Here is a 24,364-nt window from a genome sequence, read left to right as displayed (position 1 = left end):
CCTTGATCCAGCCACTTTTCAGCCAACTTGTTTGTTCGGATTCAGCTGGCTCTGCATGTGGCATGTTGTGAAAAGTTCCACATACGAAACAGCCAATGTTTGATACGTGTTGCAGATCACAAGAACACATAGCAGGGAATGGGGGGTGGGCAGACAGTCCCCCTCCCCCCCCCCCCACCTGCTACAGGCAGAAGAGCAGAACACCGCTTGGGGCTGGAGGCAGCGAAGCGAGTTTGCATCTTGGCCCAGCCTCAGGGGTTGGGTTTGTGCTCCTGCAGTTTTGATTTCGGGCCCCAGAAAACCAAAGGCTGGCAGGATCGTAGGTCACTTTCCGTCTGCCAGCCTTAGTTTTCTCAGCTGTACAATAGGAGAGCTTACGAGCAGTGCTCCCTGATGAAATTGAAGTAGGGTTCATGAGCAAACGGGTAAGAAAGAATTCTTGAGACATTTTTGGGGCATCAACGTGATTTTATTATAAAATTTATTTATTTTATTGTAGCACTCTGAGGAGTGACTGACTATGTGCTTTCTAATTAGTGGGGGTCAGGGAGAGTACAAGTTTCTTGTTAATGTTTACTTATTAAAAAAAAATTTTTTTAACGTTTATTTATTTTTGAGACAGAGAGAGACAGAGCATGAACAGGGGAGGGTCGGAGAGAGGGAGACACAGAATCTGAAACAGGCTCCAGGCTCTGAGCTGTCAGCACAGAGCCTGACACGGGGCTCAAACTCACGGACCGTGAGATCATGACCTGAGCCGAAGTCAGCTGCTTAACCGACTGAGCCATCCAGGCGCCCCAAATGTTTATTTATTTTTGAGAAAGAGACAGAGTGTGAGCAGGGGAGGGGCAGAGAGAGGGAGACATGGAATCTGAAGCAGGCTGCGGGCTCTGAGCTGTCAGCACAGAGCCCGTCGCGGGGTTTGAACCCATGAACCATGAGATCATGATCTGAGCTGAAGTCGGACGGTTAACTGACCGAGCCACCCAGGCATCCCCGGAGAGTGTAAGTTTCTAAGGAATTTGGAAGCAAGGCTTTCAGGGCCTTGAGGGGCAAGGTGCTGTTAGGATAAGGTTACTTTTAGTCTTTAATGGAACATAAACGTTAAGGCGCTAAGGCAGCCATGAGTTCCTTGAGGAAGGTCACGCTCTGCATGCTTTGGGTGTCTATCAGTGGACTGCAAACTGTAAGGAGATTTAATTTAAGCTATATTTTCTTGCTTTGCTTCCCTCATCCCTCACGGTATCGCTCAAAGGGCTAAGTGAGTGTTGGGAAGGAAATGGGGAGCGTTAGCCTGAGGACGGCTCCGTCCTAAGAGAGCCCCTTCCAACAATAAATAGCACTACCTGCTTCTCTGTCCGGATGTTGCTGTAAGATGTTTTTATCAGTAGCTCCTTAGCTCGGATTCAGGCACGGCGGTTGCCGAGGAGGAGAGGAGGCCGTGTGGAGCGCAGGATGCTGGTCGAGCCCTGCCCTTCCTTGTCAGGAGCTGTGTCCCGGTCCACAGCGGCCAAAGGGCGGAGACAAAAGGAGAGTAACAGAAAGCACAATTTTGCAGTTTTGACTTTCCCAGCCGGGGGAGCCCTGCCAGCCTTGCAGGTGCCGTTTCTGTGGCAGAGCGAGGATGGAAACAGGATTGTGTTTCGCCTCTGCCCTGTGCGCCGTGACCTCGATCGTGTCACGCAGACTCTCCCCGGCTCACTTGACGGTTCCGTACGGTGGCGCCCACGAACACACCTCACCGGGCTGTGAGGGGGACTAGGCAAAATCGCAAACACCCCAAAAAGCGCATGGTGCACACGGCACATGTTAGGTGAGTGTGAAATCCCCAGAGCAGGGCGGACGGAGCAAAGGGGAGTCTAAGCAGAGGCGGCGGGGGGGGGGGGGGGGGGGGATTAGTTGTGCCCCAACCACATTCTCTGACACCAGAGGTACTTAGAAAGTGGAGGTCACCAAGGGATGGCACCTTGCTCCGCAGTTAGGGCCGTTGGGCCAAGAAATGTGTGTTTGCCTCCTAGCCTACCTGAGCCTTGATGGTGATTAGAGCAGATGCATGGATAGACCCTGGGACGAGGAGAGTCAAGCCAACTGTAGGGAAGGGATATCTAAGCACCTCAGACAGTAAAAATTGTAACAGAGTTGCTGCATTAAATTAAAACCAGAGACGTCTGGGTGAGAGAGATGGGAGGAAGGAAGGAAGGACGAACAAGGAAGGAAGGGGTTTTCATCTCCAAAAAACTGGACATATGGCCAAGGAAATGAGGATTCAAATTGACAGTGAGTAATGGGAGGGATACCTGTGTTTTCAGAAAAAAATCAGTGTCAGGACCTCTGTTTTAGGTAGACGTCCAGCCTGTAGAGGCAAGCCCTGAAACAGGAAGGAGACCCATGTTCCCTGCAGACCTACTGTGTGACATTGCCTCTCCCAGGCTCCGCAGGGTCAGTAATCTTGGACACATTGTTGTAGAAAAGGTTTGAGGGAGATTTTGTCATCTGGTGATTTGCTGTGGAGGAATTTTAGGTTTTTGTTTGCTTCTGTCACAAAAGTACTTTGATTACCAACCTGGCCCCGGCCTCGAGGCTTCCTGGGTGCCGACCCTCCCGCCTGCCTGGTATCAGCCCTTGCCACCGCCTGTTTGTCCGCCAAGTTCCAGCCCTAGTGGCTTCTTCCACCCCCAACATCCCTGGCTCTCTCTTCCCCACCTCGACTCTCTCTTCCCCACGTGCTTGGACATGATCTTTCCCCTTGGTGTCCTGGCTTCTTTTCCCTCTGCGCTTCCCTCCGCCTCCCCAACCTTCCTTCCCCCAGATCCTTCGGACGTTGTACCCACCTGCAGACTTACCTCCCGGCATCCCAGATCCCGCCAGTGTAACACCTACTACGTGCCTCTTTTCTCCCTTTCTCAACAAGGTTTGCAGCCTTGGATAGTGGAAATTACTCTTTAAGGTAACGTCTCTTTCTCCATTAGACGATTAATAAGCTCCCCCAGGTGGGGGAATTCGATGTACATCTTGCTCACCAAGTAGGCACTCAGTAACAATTTATTTCATGCTTGCATGAACAGACTTGATTTGTCCCCCCACCCCGGCATGCACAGCAATGGTAGGAGGGAGCTTAGCAGAGGAATCAGCATCCACTGGCAATTCCATTAATTTGCTGCACAAAGAATACAACTACGTTACTTCAATGTTCGCAGTATTAATTTTGTTGCATAAGTGATCTGGGACTGAAGTCTCCTTTAGCACATCATAAAAGGCTAAAGATACCTTTGACTACTATCTAAAGGCACGACCCCACCCCTTCCCAGACAATCCATTATTAACTTGTTGGTATATATTCTTTGCATTTCTTTCCACGTTCTGCGCGCCACGAGGTAATATGGCGATGTTGGGTTTTCTTGCTTTTTCAAAATCTCTTCACGTATAGTATTGGGGGCCATAGCAGCCACAGTCAGCTTACACTGGCTCATGAGAGCTGGCTTTGCTCATCTCTCCCCGGATTTAGAGACTTCTCCTTGGCAGTTTGAAATGGGCCATGGGTGGGACTGGTTGCAACAAGAAATCTGCAAATGGGACAAACCCGGTCTGTTTGGAAGGGCGGTTGTTAAACACGGTTGGGGGACTTTTGCAAATGGTGATGAGTAGTGAGCATTTCTGCGCATGCTGTGTGGGGAGCTTCTCAGGGGCGGTAACAAGAAGCTGCACTGCTAAATCCGTCATCGGGTGCGCAGATTTAATTTTTTAAAACAGTGACTGCCCAACATGCCTTTCACAGGGCCCGTTTAAACTGCCATCAGCAGCTTGTGCAAAGGCTAGTTCTCCACACAAATCTAGAGGGGTAAAATCTAGTGGCTTGTGTTAGTTTGCATTTTCCTGAGGAGGACCCACGGTTTTATGTGTGCATTAGCTATTCTTATTTCCCCTTTCGTGAATTTCCCCTGTACAACTTTTGGGTTTTTTTTCTCTGGGTAATTTGCTCCTTTGTGATACAGTTTAGCTTCCTGCCCCCTGCCAAACCCGTCTTCCCCCGGGCCAGTCTTTGATCTATCAGGTGGAAAACCTCTTCTCCTGACTGGTGGCTTGCCCTTTAACTTTGCAGGTAATTTTTGTCATGAAGAACGTTCAACCTTTGAAGTCTAAAGTATCAGAGTCTGCTTTTTTGCCTGTTCACACGGTTATGATTTCTTCTTCCCAACAGTCTGAGCTTGTAACTAACACTCGCATTTACAGGAGGAGAAGCTGAGGCGCAGGGAGGTAGAGGGTGGGTCAGGATCTGTCCCTGGGTCTGTTTGGTCTCCTTATCGCTTTGCCTTTGGGCCATGGCTCCACTTGGCTACCGTGGTATGCCCCCAGGGCCCCAGCAAGCCCCTTCCAGTCCCACCTGCTGACTCCGCCTTCCCCACATGTCCTCTCCCTGGGCTTGTTTTAGCCACAGACATTTCCTGCTGGGGTCTTCTTGTCCTGCCAGGTGGTCCCCTTGGGTAAGCCTTGAAACAGCACCGGGCCAGCTCTCCAGTCCATGTGCCCCAGCTCTGGTGCATAAATAATGCCTCCTTTCTCTCAACAAATTCCAGATGTCTAAGCTTATCCTAATACATCAGCCTCTATCCTGCTGACCTTCACCTTCTGAGGCATGACACGTGAACTGGCCCTCTGGTCCCCAGACTGTGGGGATCTGTATCAGGCTCCTTGAGTAGGCCCTCCATGCTTGGAGGAAGGGAGATTATACCTCTTTTCTCTCCTCCATTGGAGGAGGTAAAAATAGAGGCGGACTTCACAGCCACGGCTCTCTCCAAATATCTGCATACACGCTCTCTCCCAAATCCTTTCTTCCCTCTCCCTGACCTAAGGGAGGAGGGTCTGGAGCCGTGGTTCCCAACCGCTGCCTCCTGGGCTCTGCTTTTGGGTCTGGCCTCTCACATTTGTACACAGGGTTGGTTGTGGCCTCTGTCAAACTTCAATTTTAATAACCCATAAGAATGGTTGTTTTTGCATTTTAACTAACTGGAATTTAAATAAAAAAGACACAAAAAAATTTCCAAATCTAAGAAAAAAAGAAAGAAAACCCATGACGTAGATTTTAATCATTTAAATTTCTTTTAATTTTTTTTAACATTTATTGATTTTTGAGAGACAGAGACAGAGAGCGAGCAAGGGAGAGGCAGAGAGAGAGAGGGAGACACAGAATCCAAAGCAGGCTCCAGGCTCCAAGCTTTCCGCACAGAGCCTGATGCGGGGCTTGAACTCATGAACTGTGAGATTATGACCTGGGCCGAAGTTGGATGCCTAACAGACTGAGCCACCCAGGTGCCTATGAATCATTTTAAACAGGGGCACCTGGCTGGCTCATTTGGAAAAACATGCAACTCTTGATCTCAAGGTCATGACTTTGAGCCCCACACAAGGCATAGAGATTACTTAAATAAATGAGACTTTAAAAAAATAAATCATTTTAAACAATTCATGATAAAAGTGAGGGAATTTGTTTTACGTGTGATAATTGATTGTTATGATCAAAGATCCATAATGTCAATTATATGAAGAGTTTTCTTGAAAGAATCCTGTGTTGCTGTTAAAAATGGTTGTGTTCACCTTTAGACCATGAGCTCTCCCACTCCAAATTAAGTGTGTCATGTTTCCCTTAGTCTGTATTTTTGCAGCATTAGGACATTATAACTGAAGGATTGCTTGAATTTTTTTGGTTTTTCCCTTTCAGGTAAGTCCCAGGAAGACAGACCCTCTCCCTTCCTTGCTGCCATGGCTCAAGTGCCAGGGTTATGTCCTCCTTACTTGGGGCTTCATGCTGAGTCATGGATGGATGGTGGATGGAGGGATGAGTCATGGATGGATGGCGGATGGAGGGATGGGTCGGTGGATGGATGGCAGATGGAGGGGCGAGCATGAACAACAATACTTTCCCATCATTCCAAGACCTCATTGAAAGAACCCTTTCCCTCTCACCTCCCTCTGTTTCAGAGCTTCACCTGGGCACACATTCTCCAGTATTGATTGCTTTGCTTTAGAGCAGTTCAGGTCGATATTGTTAAAGTTTAAAGCACAATAAAAGTCATGACTCCTGACAATGAATGTTCTTGTTTATCTTCCTTGAAGTAAATGTACTTCATCTCGGCTTGCTGAAATGTGTTGCTGGCCGACCCATATTTTTATGGACGGGCACCAGTGACACTTAATAAATCTCTGTTGATGGTGCAACTGAATATACCAGGCACTGTGCTTGGCATTTTGTAAATATTATTTTATAAATCCTCAGAACAATCTTTGGAGTAGTTCTGTTCCTATTTTCAAAGGAGGAAACGGAATCTCAGAGTTTATAAATGAGCAGAGTCAAGGAGTTGGGTGTTTCGGAGTTATTGCTGTGGCTTGGTCGTTAATTTTATTTCCTCAGGCAGATAACTTGACTTCTATTTTTATGATCTTTTTTTGTAATGGTCAGATGATAAGGAAATGGCTTTATTAAATTAAAAAGGTCACTGAGTTAATAGCTTTATACTTTTTACAAAACTAATAGTACGTATATTTTAATTCCACCTTCAACAAATATCTACCAAGCAGCTACCGAACCTGCTCTCCAGGTTTTAGGTCTGTTTGAGCAGAAAGAACCTAGTGTGCACGGAGCACTTAGTCTAGTACAGGAGGTGGTCATTTGCACTCTAGCTAATGTCACGATGCTCAGAGAGGTACAGTGTGTAATGAGAGCCCGTAATCACACATTTGACCCTACGAGGGAGATCAGAGAACACCTCTGGGAAAAGAGACGCCTGAACTGAGGGCTGGCGAGTGAGCAGGGGTCAGCTGGGTCCTCAGAGAAGGGAGGTGCCAAGTGGGTGGAGGGAACAGAATGGGTGCAGGTGATATGCTGACGAGGAGGCAATGGCCGGCCAGTGTGGCTGCAGAGAAGTGGGGCACGGGAGCCAAGGGTGAGGAGAGGATGGACGGGTGGGAAGGTCAAATGGGCTCCGAGGACTCCATTGGAATATTTTCCTTCATCCTAAGAGGTGTGGAAAGCTTTGGAAGCGTTCTGATCAGGGGAACAGCTTTGTCCTATTTGCACGTTGGAAACATTCTTCTCTGGAGATATGGTGGGGGGTCATTGTGCATGAGGGGCAGGTGGCACTGAACGAACCCCCTCGTGGTCCAGGTGAGGGCAGGGGTAGCAAGTGGGCAAGTCCGTCGGTGGCTGAGACAGAGCAAAGCCGGAGCGTCGGCCGGGGGCTTACATCTGGGAGGTGACGGAGGTTACGTTGAAGGTGGCTCTCCTTTTCCTGGCTTCCATGCGAAGCCGGATCATAGAACCACTTACCAAAGTAAGGAACCTTGGAAGATAAACTAGCTTTTTAGCTTTTTTTTTTTTTTCTTTTTCTTTTCTTTCCTAGTGGTGATATGGAAAAGTTACTTTTCAACAGGTTACAAATGTGCGGTACTTTCGAAAATCCAAGCGGAAGATTTCAGTAATCAAGTGGACGGACAGGTCCTGAACTGAGAGGACGAGTCTGGGTTAGGGACGTAAGTTCTGTTGAGTGGCCATGTGCTACATTCCATTTTATGTAGCAGACTCGGAATCCACAAACAGGTAGATTTATTGCTGGCATAGGGCTTACATCCTGGTTGCACGGAAATGAGTGCTGTGGAGTAAAATAAACCACTGGAAGGGAAGCGGGAAGCACCACCGGGGTGTGGAGGGACCGTGACTTTCAGAGAGGTGACTCCCAAAGGGAGTCAGAGAAACGCTACCAGAGTCAAGAATAAAACGAGTGGAGCCTTATTTCTCAGAGGCCGAGGGAAGAACATCTTTCCAGGAGGAGGAATTGGCCGACATTGTGGGCCCCTGCTGAGAATTGAGCATGATGTGGGCTAAAACTGTCCTTAAAATCTGAGCAGTGCATAGGGTGCTCCCTTGGTGGTGATAAGGGACCAGAAAGAAACCAGGTGGGGCTTTTTTGTGGGGAGGGGGGAGTTTTGAAGAGTGCGTGGGGCAAGGAAGAAATCGGGGCTGTCAGTAGGTATCCTCTGGGGAAGTTCATTGCTATGGTAAGGAGAGAGTCAGGGTAGCAGCTGGAGGGGCTTCGAGTTCTGAGTTTTGTATGCCCTTTATTTCTGACGAGGGAAAGTTGACTGCATTTCGAATCCATTTGGAAGGAGCTAGTTGAGGAGAAGCTGAATATGTAACATGAAGAAGAGAAAATAATCGAAACGGCCATTAAACGTTTACTTTTCCTCCAGCCCCATGCTACATGCTATGGCTGCCGAGGTGAACCGCAGCACGACTGAGTCCCAAGAAACTCACCCAGACGTATAGACCGGCAGAGCCAAGACGTTGGGTGGCCCCGAGGAGTGTGGAGCGGTGTGTATGGTAGCCCCGCGTTGGGTGGGGCTGGCCGCCCCGGGGCGTCCAGCCGCCCCCGTCCCCTGACCCCGACGGCTTACCCTGACTGACGGATGGTGGCTGTGGTGCATTAAACAGCAAGCTTTGCAGGATTGCCTCTGCGCCAGGGTGGAGCTGTGAAGACAAATGAGCATGACTTAACGGGCCATCTGGTAATTGAATCTAAAGCTGCAATAATTGATTCCGAGGACGTAGGCCTAGGCGTGCATTGATTTCGAAGTCAACTGGCTAAGCGTTGGCTGACACCCAGGCAGGTGCTGCTGTGACTTTCAGAAGCTGGTTATAGAGTTTGCTGAGACACAAAGGCTTTGAGAGATCCTTGGGAAGAGTCCTTCTGGGCCCCGGCGAGCATCCAGGCAGGGCCAGGGAGGGCCAGGAGGCAGGGTCCTGGGAGGGGAGGCTGGATTCTGGTTTCTGCTGTTTATTCTACTCTTGGGCTGGATACTCCATCTCCCAAAGCCTCCCAGTTCTTATCTGGTAAATGGGTTTATAGATGTGTGTGATTTTCTTTGTGCTGCCAGCCCCCATGTCGGATGTGTGGATTCTCAGACTTAGGACGGTGGCTCAGGGATGAAAAACGAAAAGCTGTCTTTCCTAGTGACGACTCAGCCTTCCTTTTGGGGTAACCCTACCCTTATTTTTGCTGGACTCCTGCTGAGCATTTAGTTTATTCAAGTACTCACCTCGGTCACCGGGAAGACCCAAATGACTGGCTTATCGTCTATGCCTTCACATACCTTGTGAGGATAGAGAAGCTGGGAGTATGCGGGTTGGTGGAAGGTGATGCCAAGATGAACGACTGGAAAGTCGACCACGTGGCACAACAAAAGTATAAGGACACTTATAGTGGAAGAGATGTGGCATTTTTGGTAACAATGACTATGCCAGTCATTGTCTTATCACCACAATGACCCTGTAGAAGAAGAGGGTCTCACGATTAGTTTACACATGAAGAACATTAGGCTCAGAAGGGTTAACTAACTTACAGGTGAATGGAGAGTCTGAACTTGAATACAGGTCAGATTTCAGAGCCTGTGCTGTTTGCAGCTACACTGACCGGGAACATCTCCATAAAGAGGTGACGTTTGAAAAGTCACCGAGACACAGGCAGGATTCTGAGGTGAAGATGAGTCTATCGATTCATCAAAAAATACTAATTGTGTGGATTTTATGCCAAGCACCTTGCTAGAAGCCAAGAGCACAGTGGTGAATGATGTATTCTGCAAGCTTAGAGCCACCTTTGGTCTGGTGACAGACGCAGTGAACTATATCGCTACACAACAGGTGTTCTTGGCAAGCAGGTGCAAAATGTCTGGGGACAGAGGAGGGGTGATTATCCTTGCTGGGGCACTGAGGGACGAACTCCCGATGAAGGGGCAACACAAGCAGAATCTTGATGGATGAGAAGCAGAAAGCTTAGTGGGGAAAAATGTCAGAGGAAAAAGTCTATTCAAAGAGTGCATACAGATTGCCCCCTTGGTGCAGGTGCTCTGCTAGACCCTCTGAGAATTATCAGTAAACAAACGGGGCTAATTGGAAAGAACTTGTGTTTGGCATGGTGGAGGTTCCTAGAAGGTAATACCTCCTGACCGAAAAAAATAATTAAGAACGCGATCAGAACCTTGAACAATAGTGTTCATTGATCGTGAACCGTAGACACCCATTTCTTCCATCTCCTGGCTTGATGCTCATGACAACTCTGTAATTAGAGATCATACTTCCATTTTATGGAAAGCAAATTGATTAAAAGGGCATCATGGCCTTGTACTAAGGAAAAACGTAGACCCTCACCCAAGCCCTTCAGTGCCCACACCCCGCCATGTCCCAGTGGCCTAAAGAAGCTCTGGAATGTTCCTTGCAGCTTCTTGACATATCTGTATAATTGACCAAAGGTACTGTATTGATCACCTCTGATGGGTCAGAACTGCAAGATTCAACAGGTGATGCTGCTGAGAAAATTGTAACATTTATTCAAAGAAACACAATGAGAGTGGTCCCTTGTTAAGAACAAGGGTTATCTTGAGTCTAAGTCCTACTCGGGCCCTGGATTCTGAATATTTCTGGTGCGTGGTGTGTGTGTGTGTGTGTGTGTGTGTGTGTGTGTGTGTGTGTGTGTGTGTGTGTTGGGGGAAGTGGATAGAAGGGTAGCATCTTCTGTGTGCTAAGTGGTGTTGAGGAGTAAATGCATGGGGTTCCCAGGTGAGGACATTCACTCTAGGCTGCAGCAGTCAGAGAAAGCTTGCTCACAGTGAGAGCCTTAGAAATAGGCCAGTGAGATGGGGAGGAATCAGCTCCTGCACCAGGACCTCAAGCTCTAGTTCCTGAAGTGTCTGTGTCAAATAAGCAGGTGGCTGTTCTAACTCCAGCTGCACCTGAGACTGGCCCAGTTGTGGGCTGGAGCTAGGGGCCAGGTGCAGAAGTGCAGAGGAGGGAGTATCCCAGAGCTGGGTCAGGGTAGCAACCCCTTCTGTCCTGCGTTTGCTGTGGGTGGAGTTGAAGGTCAGTTTCCAGGCTCAGCCGGGGCCAGGTCTGAGTCAGGGTGACCCATCGGAATCCAGTTGTGCAGGACTCTAAGGGAGAGCCTGGGGACATTGAGAGATGGAGGAGGTTTGAGTTGGAGAGGGGAGCATTGGCCCTGGAATAATTCCCAAGTTCACGTGCAGACGGATGGTCCTTCTGTGGCATTTGGCACGGATGTACAGCAGCAGGAGAAGGAGCTGTTGGAGGGGAGGAGGGTGTGCAGGAGCCTCCATGTCCCAGAGGACCAGCTGAGGCCACCCAGGCCACCCTGGGGTTTAGAGGGAGGGGCGTGGGGTGAAAGATTTGGAGCTGAGCACACGAACCCTGGCCACAAGGGCAGGTCTCAGCAAGGAAGGCTGGGCTGACCTGCGTGTGCCGTGAACATGCCTAGTTCATTGGAACCGGGGCAGCGTTCGGCCAGTGCCTCTGGTGTGTGCAGTTGTCATAGTAGCCATTGCCCTAAACTTTCTGAGTGCCCCCCCGCATTGGCTAGTTGGCCTGGCCCCTCCCCCAGATGCTCATATTCCCTGTGATCCTTAAATCAAGGAGTTATGCCTGGCACAGCACATGGCCTGCAGTACCCTGCTCATCACTCTGCCTGGCATTATTCTGATTGGCGGGTGCCTGCAGTAACCAGTTTGGGATATCCTGTCCCCTTTCCCAAGTATAGGTATGGCCCAGGTGTATGCCCTAAGGAACAGGACGGAGGAGTCCAATAGGGGAAAGGTGAGGCATAGGAGGGCAGGGTCCAGGTGAGAATGTCCTGTGATTGAAAAGAACTTCCTGGCTTGGGGAGGGGAAGGGTTGGATGTAGCCCTTGGAGCGAGATGAGGGCTGAGGCTGCTGGTCTTTCTGGACTGGTGAGTCCTGGCGCAGCCCCGGGCAGTGGGGCTAGCCCTCCCTCCAGAGGGACGTTCTGTTTCTGTGGAAGGAAAGACAGTGACCACCTGTTCTCACCTGCTGGGCGCTGACTGTGGGCACTCCCTGCCATTGTAGGAGCAAGTCACGACTGTCCCCCACATCCTGTGGTTTCCCAGTCAGGCCACGGTCACCGTGGGCCGGAGAGTGGCTCTGTGTTCCTCGGAACATATTGGGGACTGTGACTGGGCCTGGGCGTGGCCGCTGCTGCTCCCACAAATATTTGATTAGCTGCAATCACTGCTTTTCTTGGTTCTCCTTGCTTGGGAAGCATATGGCTGAAGCAGATGGCCCTGGAAAGTCTGAACCACATAAACAGGGCTCTTCGCCTCCCGTTTGCTGTCTCCTAATGACTTACCAGCACAATAGGTTTCGGGATTAGGAGACAAAGCCTTACACCCCAGAAAACCCCATAGTGTGCCCCTTTAGGCACATTTAGTGCCTGCTGTTTGCCGGGGAGCATAGATCGGTGTGGGTGCTGGCCCATCGTGAGGACGTAGCAGGAGACAGAGCCAGCCTCATGAGCTACCTCTCGAGCTGAGATCCAGCTCACTTCCGCAAATGTTTATTAAACACCGCTGCCAAATTCTCAGGGATTAGGTCACTTGGAGCTTTGGGCAGCCAGACATTCTATAAATATTTGTCCGGCCCGGACAACCGCCCAGAACACCGGCCCTGTGCTAAGCCCTCACCTTACTGCAGCGTCCACACTGATGATTTAGGCCCAGCGATAACATCGTAGAGAATTTAGATTTTATTCTAAGTGCCATCAGGGGTGATGACGTCCGGTTTATATCTCATATGAATAGATGCAAGAGTGGAAACAATAAAAGCATGTTTCAACATTGAGAGAAAATCCTGAAAGGACACGGAAAGGATTCAATTAATCAGAACCACATTTTGAATGTGAATTTGCAGGATTCGCAGATGATTGATCAGGGGGTGAGGGGGAAGAGGAATCAGAGATGGCCAGGAGGCATGGTACAACTATGGGTAAGAGACGGCAGGAGAAACACATTTGGGAAACAAAATCAGAGGTTCTGTCTTGGATGTGTGAGTTTATGGTGCGTATCCAACATCAAAGGAATAATGTCTCGGGGCTGAGGGATCGCGCGCACCCACGCGGGAGAGAGATGGGACTCTTGTCACACATTTGAGAGCTCTTAGCTTCTAAGTGGTGTATAAAGTGCTGGAAGTGGCTAGGGTCCCCTGCGGAGACCGTGGGAGGAGAGAAGAGCTCATAGGAGAGAAAAGACGTGGGTCGAACACCCTGATGGAAGTCTACAGTGCAGAGAGGTGGGAGGTGCAGGAGGAGACACCCCATGGGATCGAGGCAGAAGCAAGGTGGCCAGGAATAAGGAGCCATCTCGCTGCCCCCTGGAGTCATATTGTTATTGTCACTTTTGCTCAGAATTGAGGCGGAGGGAGTTAAATCTCACCCCACATCTCCCAGCTGGAAAGCAAGGAGATTCTGCGTGCTTCTCCGTCCTTGCAGGCAGTGCCCCTGCCCTGGTCAAGACAGCTCTTGACAGCTCCCCAGAGCTGGAGGGCAGCTGAGGCTTCCCCTTGCATTTTCCCTGAGAGTTTTCTAGTAGCCAGTAGAATTCTGCTGTGAGTAATTTTTTTTAAGTTTATTTATTTATTGTGAGAGAGAGAGAGAGAGAGAGAGAGAGAGAGAGAGAGAGAGAGATATTGAAGCTCAGTGCAGGGCTCGAACTCATGAACTGTGAGATCATGACCTGAGCTGAAACCAAGAGTCAGACGCTTAACTGACTGAGTCAGCCCGGAACCCCTGTTGTGAGGACTTTTTAATAGTCACATCAGCTACACACTCCTGTCCACGTGGCAGTACACGCATGGCTGTTTCTCTGAGCACCTGTTACAGGTTAGTCCCTATAGCAGGTGCTGTCACAGGTTGTCTTGCTTCACCCTGGCAACCCTCGAACAGGAATGCTCTCTCCCATCCCCATTTCACAGGGGAGGAAACTGAGGCTCAGACCCGGGTAAGTTCCTTGTTCACAGGAACACAGCGTACAAGTGGAGACCCCAGGGCAAATTCGTGGCTTTTCACTCAAATCTGTGTCTTCTCCTTGCAAAGGCAGGAGGCCATGTACTGCACTCTGCAATTGAAATGCAAATGGAAACACCTGAGTTGGCCGGGTGGTTAGGTCCCGTCTAAAGGAGGCCGGGTGGGTGAGCCGTCGGGTCACTGGAGTCTGTTAGAGGCGACGCGCTGGCCTTTCACATTTGAGATGAGATAGCAGTGCACGTTATGGGCTGACAGAATAGGTATCGAGTGCTGGCCTGGCTGCGCCCCCTCTGACAGGTGGGTTGCAGTGGTGATAATTAAGTAATTAAGCCCGCTCGGTGTAGATGGGAGAGGGCTCGCTGCTAAATTGCACCTGCAGCCATGTTCCTTTTCAGTGGGTTCAATGATGGTTTTTCTGCGTGCTTTGGATTAGTTTCTGTAAGCAGGAATTTCTGCGAGGCCGCGGTATCTCTGTGTAACTTGAGTCTTCGTGTGGAGGAGGCTGAGTGCCGGGACTGCTGGGATTCAGAAACTTGGGAGTGTCGCCTCCTTCACCCTGCACTCACTAATGATGGAGTCACGGGTTGAGTCCATGTGTACCCGAGTGACCACAGTATGCATAGCCCACGGTTACATCATTCCAGGACCTCGGCTGGTATTCTGTAAGACGCAAGTGATGGAGTAGTGTGAGTCCAGCGAGGAGAGAACAAAGTTGGGAAACGTCGGACTAAATACTGAAGACTATTCCTTGTCGTTGTTGTGCTATCACCAGTGACTGGCATTATGTCTAACATACCGCCTGTGTGGCTGTTGGGTTCCATAACACATATGTGAGGAAACAAGCTTAGGGATGAATGGGTGCAAAAAAGTACAAGATGTGGCATCCCCGATGTACTACCTTTGACGCTGAGGACGTAACTTAACCTCTGTGGTCCTGAGCTGCTTCATGAAGATACAGTGAAGACTCTCATACCCAAGGTCGAGTGAGACAAGGGATCTGAAGTACCTAGAACTCAGACCAATCCCAGGCTAGCTTCTGTAGAGCGATTTGCAGTGGGTGATCAGTTTTGCATGTAGTACACCGTACAGAGAAGAGACATTTGCAAGTCATGCGGTTAATACGTAATGATGTCTAGACCGCAACCCAGGGCTTGCCACCTCAACCCAAACTGGTTAGGTGGGCCATACAAGATGATGCAAATGATGCGATGTGTCTGGAGAGATGAGAAACTCATTCAGACAAGGAGGTGTCTGTGGAGATGAGCAGCTCAGGGATTACCCGTTCCCTATCCACGGACAGCTGTGCGGGACAGATACACCCCACGGGGAGCTCTGATCGTTCAGTTCCAAATTCCAGTGTCTTGCACAGGACCTGACATGTAGCAGGTGATTAATAAGGAGTTAATGAATAAATGAATATGTTTTATAGTATAGAAAAAAACCTCACAGAAACATATTCACCTGGGATTATGGATAAGGCATAAACTCATATCCTTGTTCATTAAAGCACATTATTTTCAATATTCCAGGGACATCATATTTTAGGTAGAAAGCAAGAAAAATGTCTGTTAGGGGAGTTTAGATGGATGGTGCAGTCGGTTAAGCATCCGACTCTGGATTCAGCTCAGGTCATGATGTCACGGTTCATGAAATCGAGCCCTGCTTTGGGCTCTGTGCTGACAGCATGGAGCCTGCTTGGGATTCTCTCTCTTTCTCTCTTTGCCCCTCCCCTGCTGTCTCTTTCCCTCTCAAATAAATAAACATGGTGTTGTAGGTAAGCGATGAATCATGGGAATCTACCCCCCAAACTAAGAGCACACTGTATACGCTGCGGTTAGCCAACCTGACAATAAATTATATTAAAAAATCAATAAAATAAAACAAAAAAATGTTTTTAGTTTTTTCAAATAGATATACAAATGACAATATGATGTGCTTCAAAAATTGAAGGTACAAGTCCGTTCACATCTCTGCAGATATCTCACCAAAGTGCTTTTTTTATCTAAGTGCCCTGTTAGCAAAATGCTAACCTGCTTCCCTCATCTCACGGGGGCTGAGAAGACCTGGGCTTATAAAATGAAGTGGGATCCTTTTTAAGAAAATTTTTTTAAATGTTTATTTATTTTTTGAGAGAGACAGACAGAGAGTAATCAGGGGAGGGGCAGAGAGAGAGGCAGACCCAGGCTCCAAGCTGACAACACAGAGCCCAATTGTGGGGCACAAACTCATGAGCTGTGAGATCATGACCTGAGCCGAAGTCAGACACTTAACCGACCGAGCCTCCCACGCACCCCAAAATGGGCTCCTTTTTTGAAAGCCAGGTTGGAAAGAACTGGGTCTTATCCTTCTCAGGCTACTAGGGCTTTTCATGGCCAAATGGATGTTCTGTTGAAGGTGGTTCTTTAGAACTCCAAGAAGCTCGTGGCCTCAACCATTAGCTTGCTTGTTCAACCATCTGCATAGGACTTGGGGGCCCTGCCTCAGGACTTCAGGTTATTACTTTTCAGGTGACATTTATATGTTCAGTCATTGCTATTCAAAGCACAACCTTTGTGCCAGGTTGGATGGATGCACAGAACTTTCCGGCTCGTGATATAACCAAACCAGCCTTCTACTCGTGAACCCTTGAGCCATTGTGAACATCCAGAGCCATCATCCTGGGCTCCCGCTTTCCTCAAGCTACTTTTATTTCCAGGAAACAGTATTCCTTGCCTTATCCATACAGGATGTTGACACCTCTTTGGTTGGGGCAAGTCTGTCCTAATCTGGTGGGTCTCCCCACTTCCATACTTCAGAAAAAGTCATCAACACCTTGGCTGTTTGCTCCCAGGGGATTCTTCTCTCCCTGTGTGGATTGTTTTATTTGGGGATAGAGTCTCCAAGAAAAGAAGCAGCTTTGATGGAGTCACAGAAGGTCATGTCCTACCTCTCTAACTTGGCAATGAGTGTTCCCCGGCCCTAGCAGCCATAAAACACTTAGACGATATGGGACTTTGCTCTGGTCATTCTCTAGAGAAACAGTGAACACCTGCTTCAAGGTGTTTTTCTTTTCTGCCTATTCTTTGAAACTGGTAGAAAAAAAAATAATAACGTTTGGCTTCAAGGTAACCTTCTGTCCTTCCTGTTCCTGGAAATAGCCAGAAAATCACCTAGCATAAAGATCATCATCATTATCATCTTTATCTTACTAGGGAGTCTGGCTGGGTTTGGGGAATTTTATAGTTAAACATACCCCTTTATTTCTCATCTCTTCTGAGTCTTAGATTCACTATGGAAATCAGGCAGGGCATGATTCTTGCCTTATTTGCACTCCGATTTCATGGCCCGCCCAAGGCCAATGGTGAGAAAATGGTGGGGCAAGTTTAGAAAGCAAGTCTGCCTTACTGCGGATGTCCCGTTCTTTAGAACGGGATAAGAAAGCTGAGGTCTTGACTTTGAGTCGCTCTTACTCCACCTGTTAGAGGATTCTCACGTGTGAATGTGGCCTGGGTTTGAAGACATTCGCTGGTAGCTTCTCAGCATCTTCATCTGCCAACAGCCCAAGCCTCCCCTGGCTGTCCTCAGGCCTGGAGGGTTGGAAGAGAATCTCCCGGAGTTTTGACCATTTAGCACACACTTGGTTCTCTGGGCGGCTCTGCTGTGCAGGCAGAACCATGGCCATGTTCTTGGAATTGGGGTGGGGTTCCTTGCACAAGTAAATGTGCCACCAGAGGGCTGCAGGCCTGGATTCTGGGGCACCGGGTACACATGTGATGAACAGCACCTATACTCTGTAATCTGCACTCACGGAGGCCCTGGGGCGGGCGGGGGCGCCCAGCAGAGGTAAGGTCATCATTCGAGCTATAGACATTCGGAGACACTGCCGAAATGCAGATTGTTGATATCACTCATTTTTGTGGGGGAAAAGCCCCATGAGAAACTAAAAGTCTTTTTACTCTGGCCTTCTGGCCTGAAACTCCAGATTGAGCTGTTTGAAACTCATCCCTTGAACAGTGGGCGCCATTAAGGAGTTCCTCTGCCTCTGCGCTATTCTCTTTTCCCTGCTCTTCTCCTCTCCTTTTCCTTTCCGTTCCTTTTTCTTCCTCCTCCTACCTTCTTTCCTCTGCCTATTTCCACTTCCTTATTTCCTTTTTTTTTTTTTTTTTTAAGCACACTCCACGCTCAGTGCAGAGAGCCTGACATGGGACTTGAACTCACGACCCTGAGATCAAGACCAGAGCTGAGATCAAGAGACGGACGCTCAATCTTCTGAGCCACCCAGGCGTCTACCTTGTTTCCTCTTGAAGTTCTAACTGTCCTTTCAGATCCTTATGCATGGTACCGACACTGCCACGCACAACAGCAGACAGATATTTGGGGAGACCTAATCTCCGCCTTCTCACTGGGTCACTTGAGTAGAATCTGCTCACCTGACAAGTAAAAACATTCTAAAGAGAGATGTGGCTCTTTACTCCCCAGCCAGGAGAGGGCAGCCTCTCAAAGTATCCCAGGGTCTTTGAGGGTGGAGAGAACACACATTTTCTTCATCTCTGGGCGGCCAGTGCCTGGGATCTCTGGGTGCGTAGAAGGAGGGGGAGCTGGAACAAGAACCTTCCGTCTGCCCACGGGGGCTGCATAAAATAAGCTGGAGAGCCAGTCCTAGAAATTCTAGGAAGAGGCCTTGTGGAGGAGAAGAAAGTAGCATTTCCTTCAGAGTGCAGGAGGAGGGAGCCAAGATGATGGGTAAGGTGTCCAAGTGTGGGTTGTCCTTACTGAGGGGAGGAGGCAAGCACCGTATCACTGGTGCCCACAATCCCAAACGGTGTCCGTGATCGGCGAGCCTTCCCTTGCAAGGAGACACCTGTTGATGTCCTACTTGATAGCAACGAGAAGATGACACAGGAAGTCCCATCAGGCATAAGAAATGCCTCATCCTGGGCTTAATGGGGTCGTTTGGGATTTGGTGACCTCTAGATACCATTGAGTCTTGTGGTCTAGATTGACAGTCTGCTCAAAAATCAGAGAAGTTTAATTTCTCATAGAAATGTGACCAGTGGAATTGTCTTCGACAGAAAGCGCCCAGACCTTTCTCTGAGCACAAAGTGTCATCTTACTGCGTATTGCACACCCAGTATGTGCCTGGTCTTAGGATCTCGATTTATTTTATGCTCTTTATGTCTATATGGATCCCAGGTCAGGGTGGATATGCCCGTTTTTCACATGGAAAGCTGCTGTTACAAGGGGTGATGTCACCTGCCCAAGAAGGCTGGGTGATTGAACTGTTTTGCTGGCTGTCCCTCCTGGTACTGGACGCCTCAGTGCTGCTCTGACCTTCAGAGTCTTTACCCCATCCATCCTCTGCTGTGCTGTCGGGCCGGCTGATAGATCAACTAGGCCTTGACAGTGATAGAGAAAGGGCTGGTGTAGCAAATAAAAACAGGCATTTGCACACAAGGATCACTTCTATTTAAAGGCCGCATCAATTTGAATCCAACGGGTCTAAATAGGGCTGCATTAGCCCAGTAATTTTATTTCCTTCATGACGAAGTGCAAATTAGAGCAGGCACATCTGAGCAGTCTTGGTAATGACCTGGGGTTTTACGTGTTTTTGTTCCTTCCTCTGAAGCTACAAGACAGGTCTTGGTTTGTGTGTCACTGTGCCCTGGTGTGGGCGGGCAGTGACCCTTTGTCCCTGTTTCCAGAAGACTCTTCAGGCCATCTGAGGACAATGCACAAGGCAGTTGAGCTGTTTTTCTCTGCTGGTTGCACTGATTTTCTTCTTATCTTCTGGGCTCTCTTTCCAAACATGCTATTTATTTTTTTCTGTAGTGATTTATAGAGGACCTGCCTTTGGCTAGGAGACAGGTGCATTTTATTCATTCACCCAAGACTTCTTTCCTTGGTTGCTAAACAGATGGGTGTGAGGATAAATCCAAGCAATACCTCGTCACATGGCAGACACCAAGATGCCTGCCTCTTTTCCTTTGAGCCACGGTCTCTCCATCCGTAGTAAAATCTTCTCTAGCAAGTTCCTACGAGGATTAGGGAAGAGTAGCAAACGTGAAAGCTTGTTGGAAGCTATAAAGTGCCACGTGGTTTGTCATTATTATGAACAGGTAATCATTGCTTTGTTTGATGTAAATATTAGCGTTACTTATTTGAGAATATTTTGATATTGTCCCTGGTGTGCAGTTTATGTGTTAAGTGGTTCTGAGAAGTTCACCCACTTGCTTTCCATAACTCTGGCCGGTGCGTGCAGTAAAGTCTCCTGTCATCATCAGACAGGTGAGTCTTCCTGAACTTGAGTTTGATTTGCAGACAGTGCTTAGGAATTGGAGTTTCTTTGGAATGCTTTGGAAGACACAGAGTCAAACAAGTTCCTTTGAAACCTTGATGTCTAATACAATGAGGATTAGCACACGTACCTAAAACTCAAGACAGAGTGTTCTCCATATCATACATGATGTGAACAACATTTTCAGGAGGGAGATTCTAGGGGCACTGGGGAGTTCTTGGAGGAGGAAGAAGTTTCTGTCCGTATCTTCTCTGTTCTTCTCTTCCTCCCTGATTTCAGGAGAGGAGGATTACGGAAGGCTTCATAGAGGTGAGTAGGTGAGGAATTTAGCAGCCACTGATTTCCAGCCACGGAGCACTGCATGACGAGATCGTAGGGTTTGTAAGGGATTAGTCAGGTTCTTCTGAGATGCCAGCCCAGTTCACTCGACAGGAGTCCTTCTGTGATTTTAATCTTTGGACATCGCAATGCGTTTGGGGGCCATTACTTTCTTTGGGCTGGACTGACCCCTGAGGACCCTGCAGGTGTAGGACGGCACCGGAACTCACGGGCTCTTACTGGGATTTGTTTTGCAGACGGCAACAGCCTGCACTCCGCCTGCGCCCACGAGAACGCCGTGCACAGCCGGATCTTTCAGATCTTATACAGGAATGAAGAGGTGCCCATCAATGACGCCGTGATCTTCCGAGCTCATCTGCTCTTAGACGGAGAAAGGGTAAGTGGTAGAATCTGCCGCCAGCCACCAGGTGCTGTCCCCTCCTCCTGCCTTTTGTCGCCATTCCCAGGTGATGGTAAGTGACGGAGAAGCTATGGATTTGCTCTAAAGTCTGACAGGGATTCATGGCTTTAGAGAACTCATGCATGTATTTGTTCTTTCCGGTACTCATTCTTTCACTCATGTACTTTCTCCATCCATGTCCCACACAGTTTCCATTAACCGACTTACTGAGGCTTTGATTCCTTCTTCCCTTGCCTGTTTGTTCATCTGTTTGGGCAGGCATTCTGTCACGGAGTCAGTCAGCAGGCACCGACTGTCTGCTCCGTGCAGGGCTCTGGGCAGGGCCCTTGGATGAGGGACAAAGCTGGAGAAAGTGGCAGGAACTCTGCCCTCGAGGGCTTGGTAATCGAGTAGGAGAACAGGTATAGAAGCCAGCACCCTGGCAGGTGACGTGCACTCTGCTGGCTGTAGGCACAAATAAACGAAGGCGCCCCGAGGCTGGAGAGATGAGCTCTGTGGGAGGCATCGATGCTTCCACCAAGGGGCTGGCTTTGAGATGCACCAACTAAGAGTCCCTCAGACTAGGACAAATAGAAAGGGCACTCCATGCAGGGGGAACAGCATGAGGTGAAGCCCACTGACCTTGGGGGGTCTCAGTCCGTTTGTTGGAAGCTTGATTGTAAAATCTCTATTCTGGGACACCTGGGCAGCTCAGTCGGTTAAGCATCTGACTTCGGCTCAGGTCATGATCTTGTGATCTCACGAGATGGAGCTCCACGTCAGGCTCTGTGCTGACAGCTCAGAGCCTGGAGCTTGTTTTGGATTCTCTGTCTCCCTCTCTCTCTGTCCCTCCCCTGCTCATGCTCTGTCTCTCTCTGTCTGTCTGTCTCTCTCTCAAAAATAAATAAACCTTAAAAAAAAAAAAAGAAAACTGTCTATTCCTCAGGTTAGCACGTTTCGAGGGAATATTCGGAGTCTAAGGCATTACGCGCACTTCCCCAGTCCCGCCTCTGATTTCCATTGCCGCACTCCAGCTGCTCGTTTCCTGCTGGAATGCCTTTAACGATATGGAAGTATATTCCCCTTTTAGGAAGGTCCTTTGGCAGCAGGTCCCCCCACTCACATTCCCCACTTGGTGTGCAGAGCGCCTCCTGCTGGCCAGGTGCTCTCTTCCTCCTGTCAGGCCCTCCTTTCCATCCAAGTCCTTATGGTCCACGCAGTGACCAGGTTCCACTGTGTGGCTACAGGTGAAAAACTGTGGCTCATGTTTCCTTCCTCCATCCATCCATCCATCCATGCAAGATTTACTGAGTACCACCGATGAGCACCTATGAGGGGCTAACGATAAAATAGTGACCAAGAAAATACTCCTGGTGTCTCGGGACTTATATTTTACTGGCAGATCAGTACATTTCAGTGTAGTCAAATAAATAAGTCACGGACTTCCTATCCCTGAGCTTCCTGTGGCAACATGCCCAGCCCACTTGTGGTGAGATGCACTTGCAAGGGCAGGAAGGGGGGGCCTGGCACCCCATTGGGGGTCCTGCAAAGCCATCACTGGTCCCAAAGTGGAGGAGGTCCAACTCCGGGAGACGACTTCTCTTCACGGTTGCCCAGCGCTCAGCTCCTGCACAGCCTCCACACGGGGTGGAGGTTATTTCCTGAGGACAAGGGACAGTCAGGAGAGGCCTCCCTGAAAAGCCTACATTGAGCTGGGGTCCACGTGCCCAGGAACCAGGCATGCCAGGAGCTCGGGAAGACAGCATCCCTGGAGGAGGGCACAGCGAGGGCAAAGGCCCCGAGGTAGCGTGTGTCCCAGTTAACACCATAAGGCCGAGACGCCTTGCGCAGTGAGTGGAGGGAAGGGGCAGGAGGTGAAGTTAGAGAGGTGGTGGGGGAAGGCAGCCTTAGCGCTGTGGGTGACGGGAGGGAAGGGGGAGGTTATGCTTGGGTGACGGCAAGCCATTGATTTCGTCAGAAGGGCGCGGTGTTTGTCTTAGATTTTGTCCCCCGTCTTCCCATCTGTGAGCTTCTCCGGGGCCAGAGTCTCCTGTCTGTCTTTGCAACACCAGCGTCTGCCGTGGGACTCTGTCCGAGTTGCCCAGCAGATGCGAGCAGGTGACTTGGTTGGTGTAGTGAACAAACTGAACTTGAAATTCCTCCTTTTAGGAGAGGCCTCCTTCCTTCCAAACAGGAATGAGTATCCCTAGTGTTGTCTGTTAGCCGTCAGTGACCCTGGTCCCCTTCTTCCTTATGCCCTCACAGTGCCCACGAACAATTTATCTGTCATTGAAATCAAAAAGACCAAAACCACCCTCCACGAGCTGGGCGTGCCGTTTGACTACTGGAGCGTCTGCCCTCTGCCCTCCCCACCTGCTCTGGACCCCGGGGCTGACCGCATGCACCACTCAGCCGCATCCTCCTCTTTTGGGTTCTGTTTGGGTTCAGCTTGGCAGTGATTGGAGGAAGGGAGGGGAGTGGGGCCAGAGAGTACATTCCCCAGGCTCCCACTGGGCCAGAGAGGGCTGCTTGTCCACTGGCGTGCTGGGGCTAGCTGTTGTTCTGGGGCTAGCTCGTGTGCTGGGGCTAGCTTGAGTGACCCAAAGGTACACATGCTTTGCCAGCTCCCCGTTCACCCACTCAGTGATGTCACGTTGGTGGCCAGCAATCAGTTGTGATGGAAAGATTTATACCAGAGAACTCGGCAATGCTGCCCATCGGGGTTTTTAGTTTTCCTTCTGAGAATTGGTTGTGAAACATTTACCCAAGGTCTCAGCTCAGGTCAGGGGGCTCGCTCCATGGAGCTTTCCCTCCAGTTCTGATAACCACTCGCTCGGCCCACCTCTCTTGGTCCAGGGCATCAAGGACATCCTGCAGTGACCAGTCCTGACACACTGGCCATCATCCGTGGCTTTCCATAAACCCTCCCTGCACCCTTGTGAGTCATCTCTTTGCTGAACGGCATGGCTTCCTCATTTTGAGTATATCATCAGCTTCCTTCCTGGACCCAGTTTTGGAAGAGACCCCTGAGGTTGTTTTGAGTTTTCAGGAACCCCAAAGTAGGCTGTGTGTTCACACTTCGCTCACCCAGGTTCTGGCGGGCGAACGTTACTGTATCTCTTGTCGACCATCATCCTTTGCTGTGTTGACCTCAAAGGCCTTCTGGGCAGAAGTTGCGTTGGGAGGCTGGGTTCGGACAATGTTCAGGTGTCTCAGTCATCTTCCATCTGAATTCCACCACTCGCTCCCACCCCAGCATTTGTGGGCTTTCCCAACACCCAAGTTTAGCTCAGGTCAGGTTGTAACAAACCTCTGTTCTGAGGTTGAACAGGGAGTCTGTGTGGCTGTAATATATATCGCTTCCTTTTTATACCAAATCATTCATTGCTACAAGCTAATAATTTGTGTTGGAGTAATCCATACAGCAGCAAAGAATGCTACAGTTAATCATTGTATCCAGATCAGTGACAATTAAAATTAATTGGGTCTGTCCATAAACGT

General features: G+C 49.4%; 1 protein-coding gene across 6 annotated transcripts in view; it reads left to right on the top strand.

The window, feature by feature from the left end:
• The window catches only part of FAM135B (family with sequence similarity 135 member B), a 280,285-nt gene that overhangs the window by 161,515 nt on the left and 94,406 nt on the right, over positions 1 to 24,364 (top strand). For all 6 annotated transcript variants that reach the window (XM_042923586.1, XM_042923585.1, XM_042923588.1 and 3 more), the window contains exon 4: positions 20,721 to 20,860. In XM_042923586.1, the coding sequence (XP_042779520.1) occupies positions 20,721 to 20,860 (140 nt within the window). The remainder of the gene's footprint in view (positions 1 to 20,720; positions 20,861 to 24,364) is intronic.

Source organism: Panthera leo, chromosome F2 (assembly GCF_018350215.1).
Source record: "Panthera leo isolate Ple1 chromosome F2, P.leo_Ple1_pat1.1, whole genome shotgun sequence".
NCBI lineage: Eukaryota > Metazoa > Chordata > Mammalia > Carnivora > Felidae > Panthera > Panthera leo.
The sequence above is the reverse complement of the archived record's forward strand: the minus strand, read 5'-3'. Positions and strand labels throughout refer to the sequence as shown.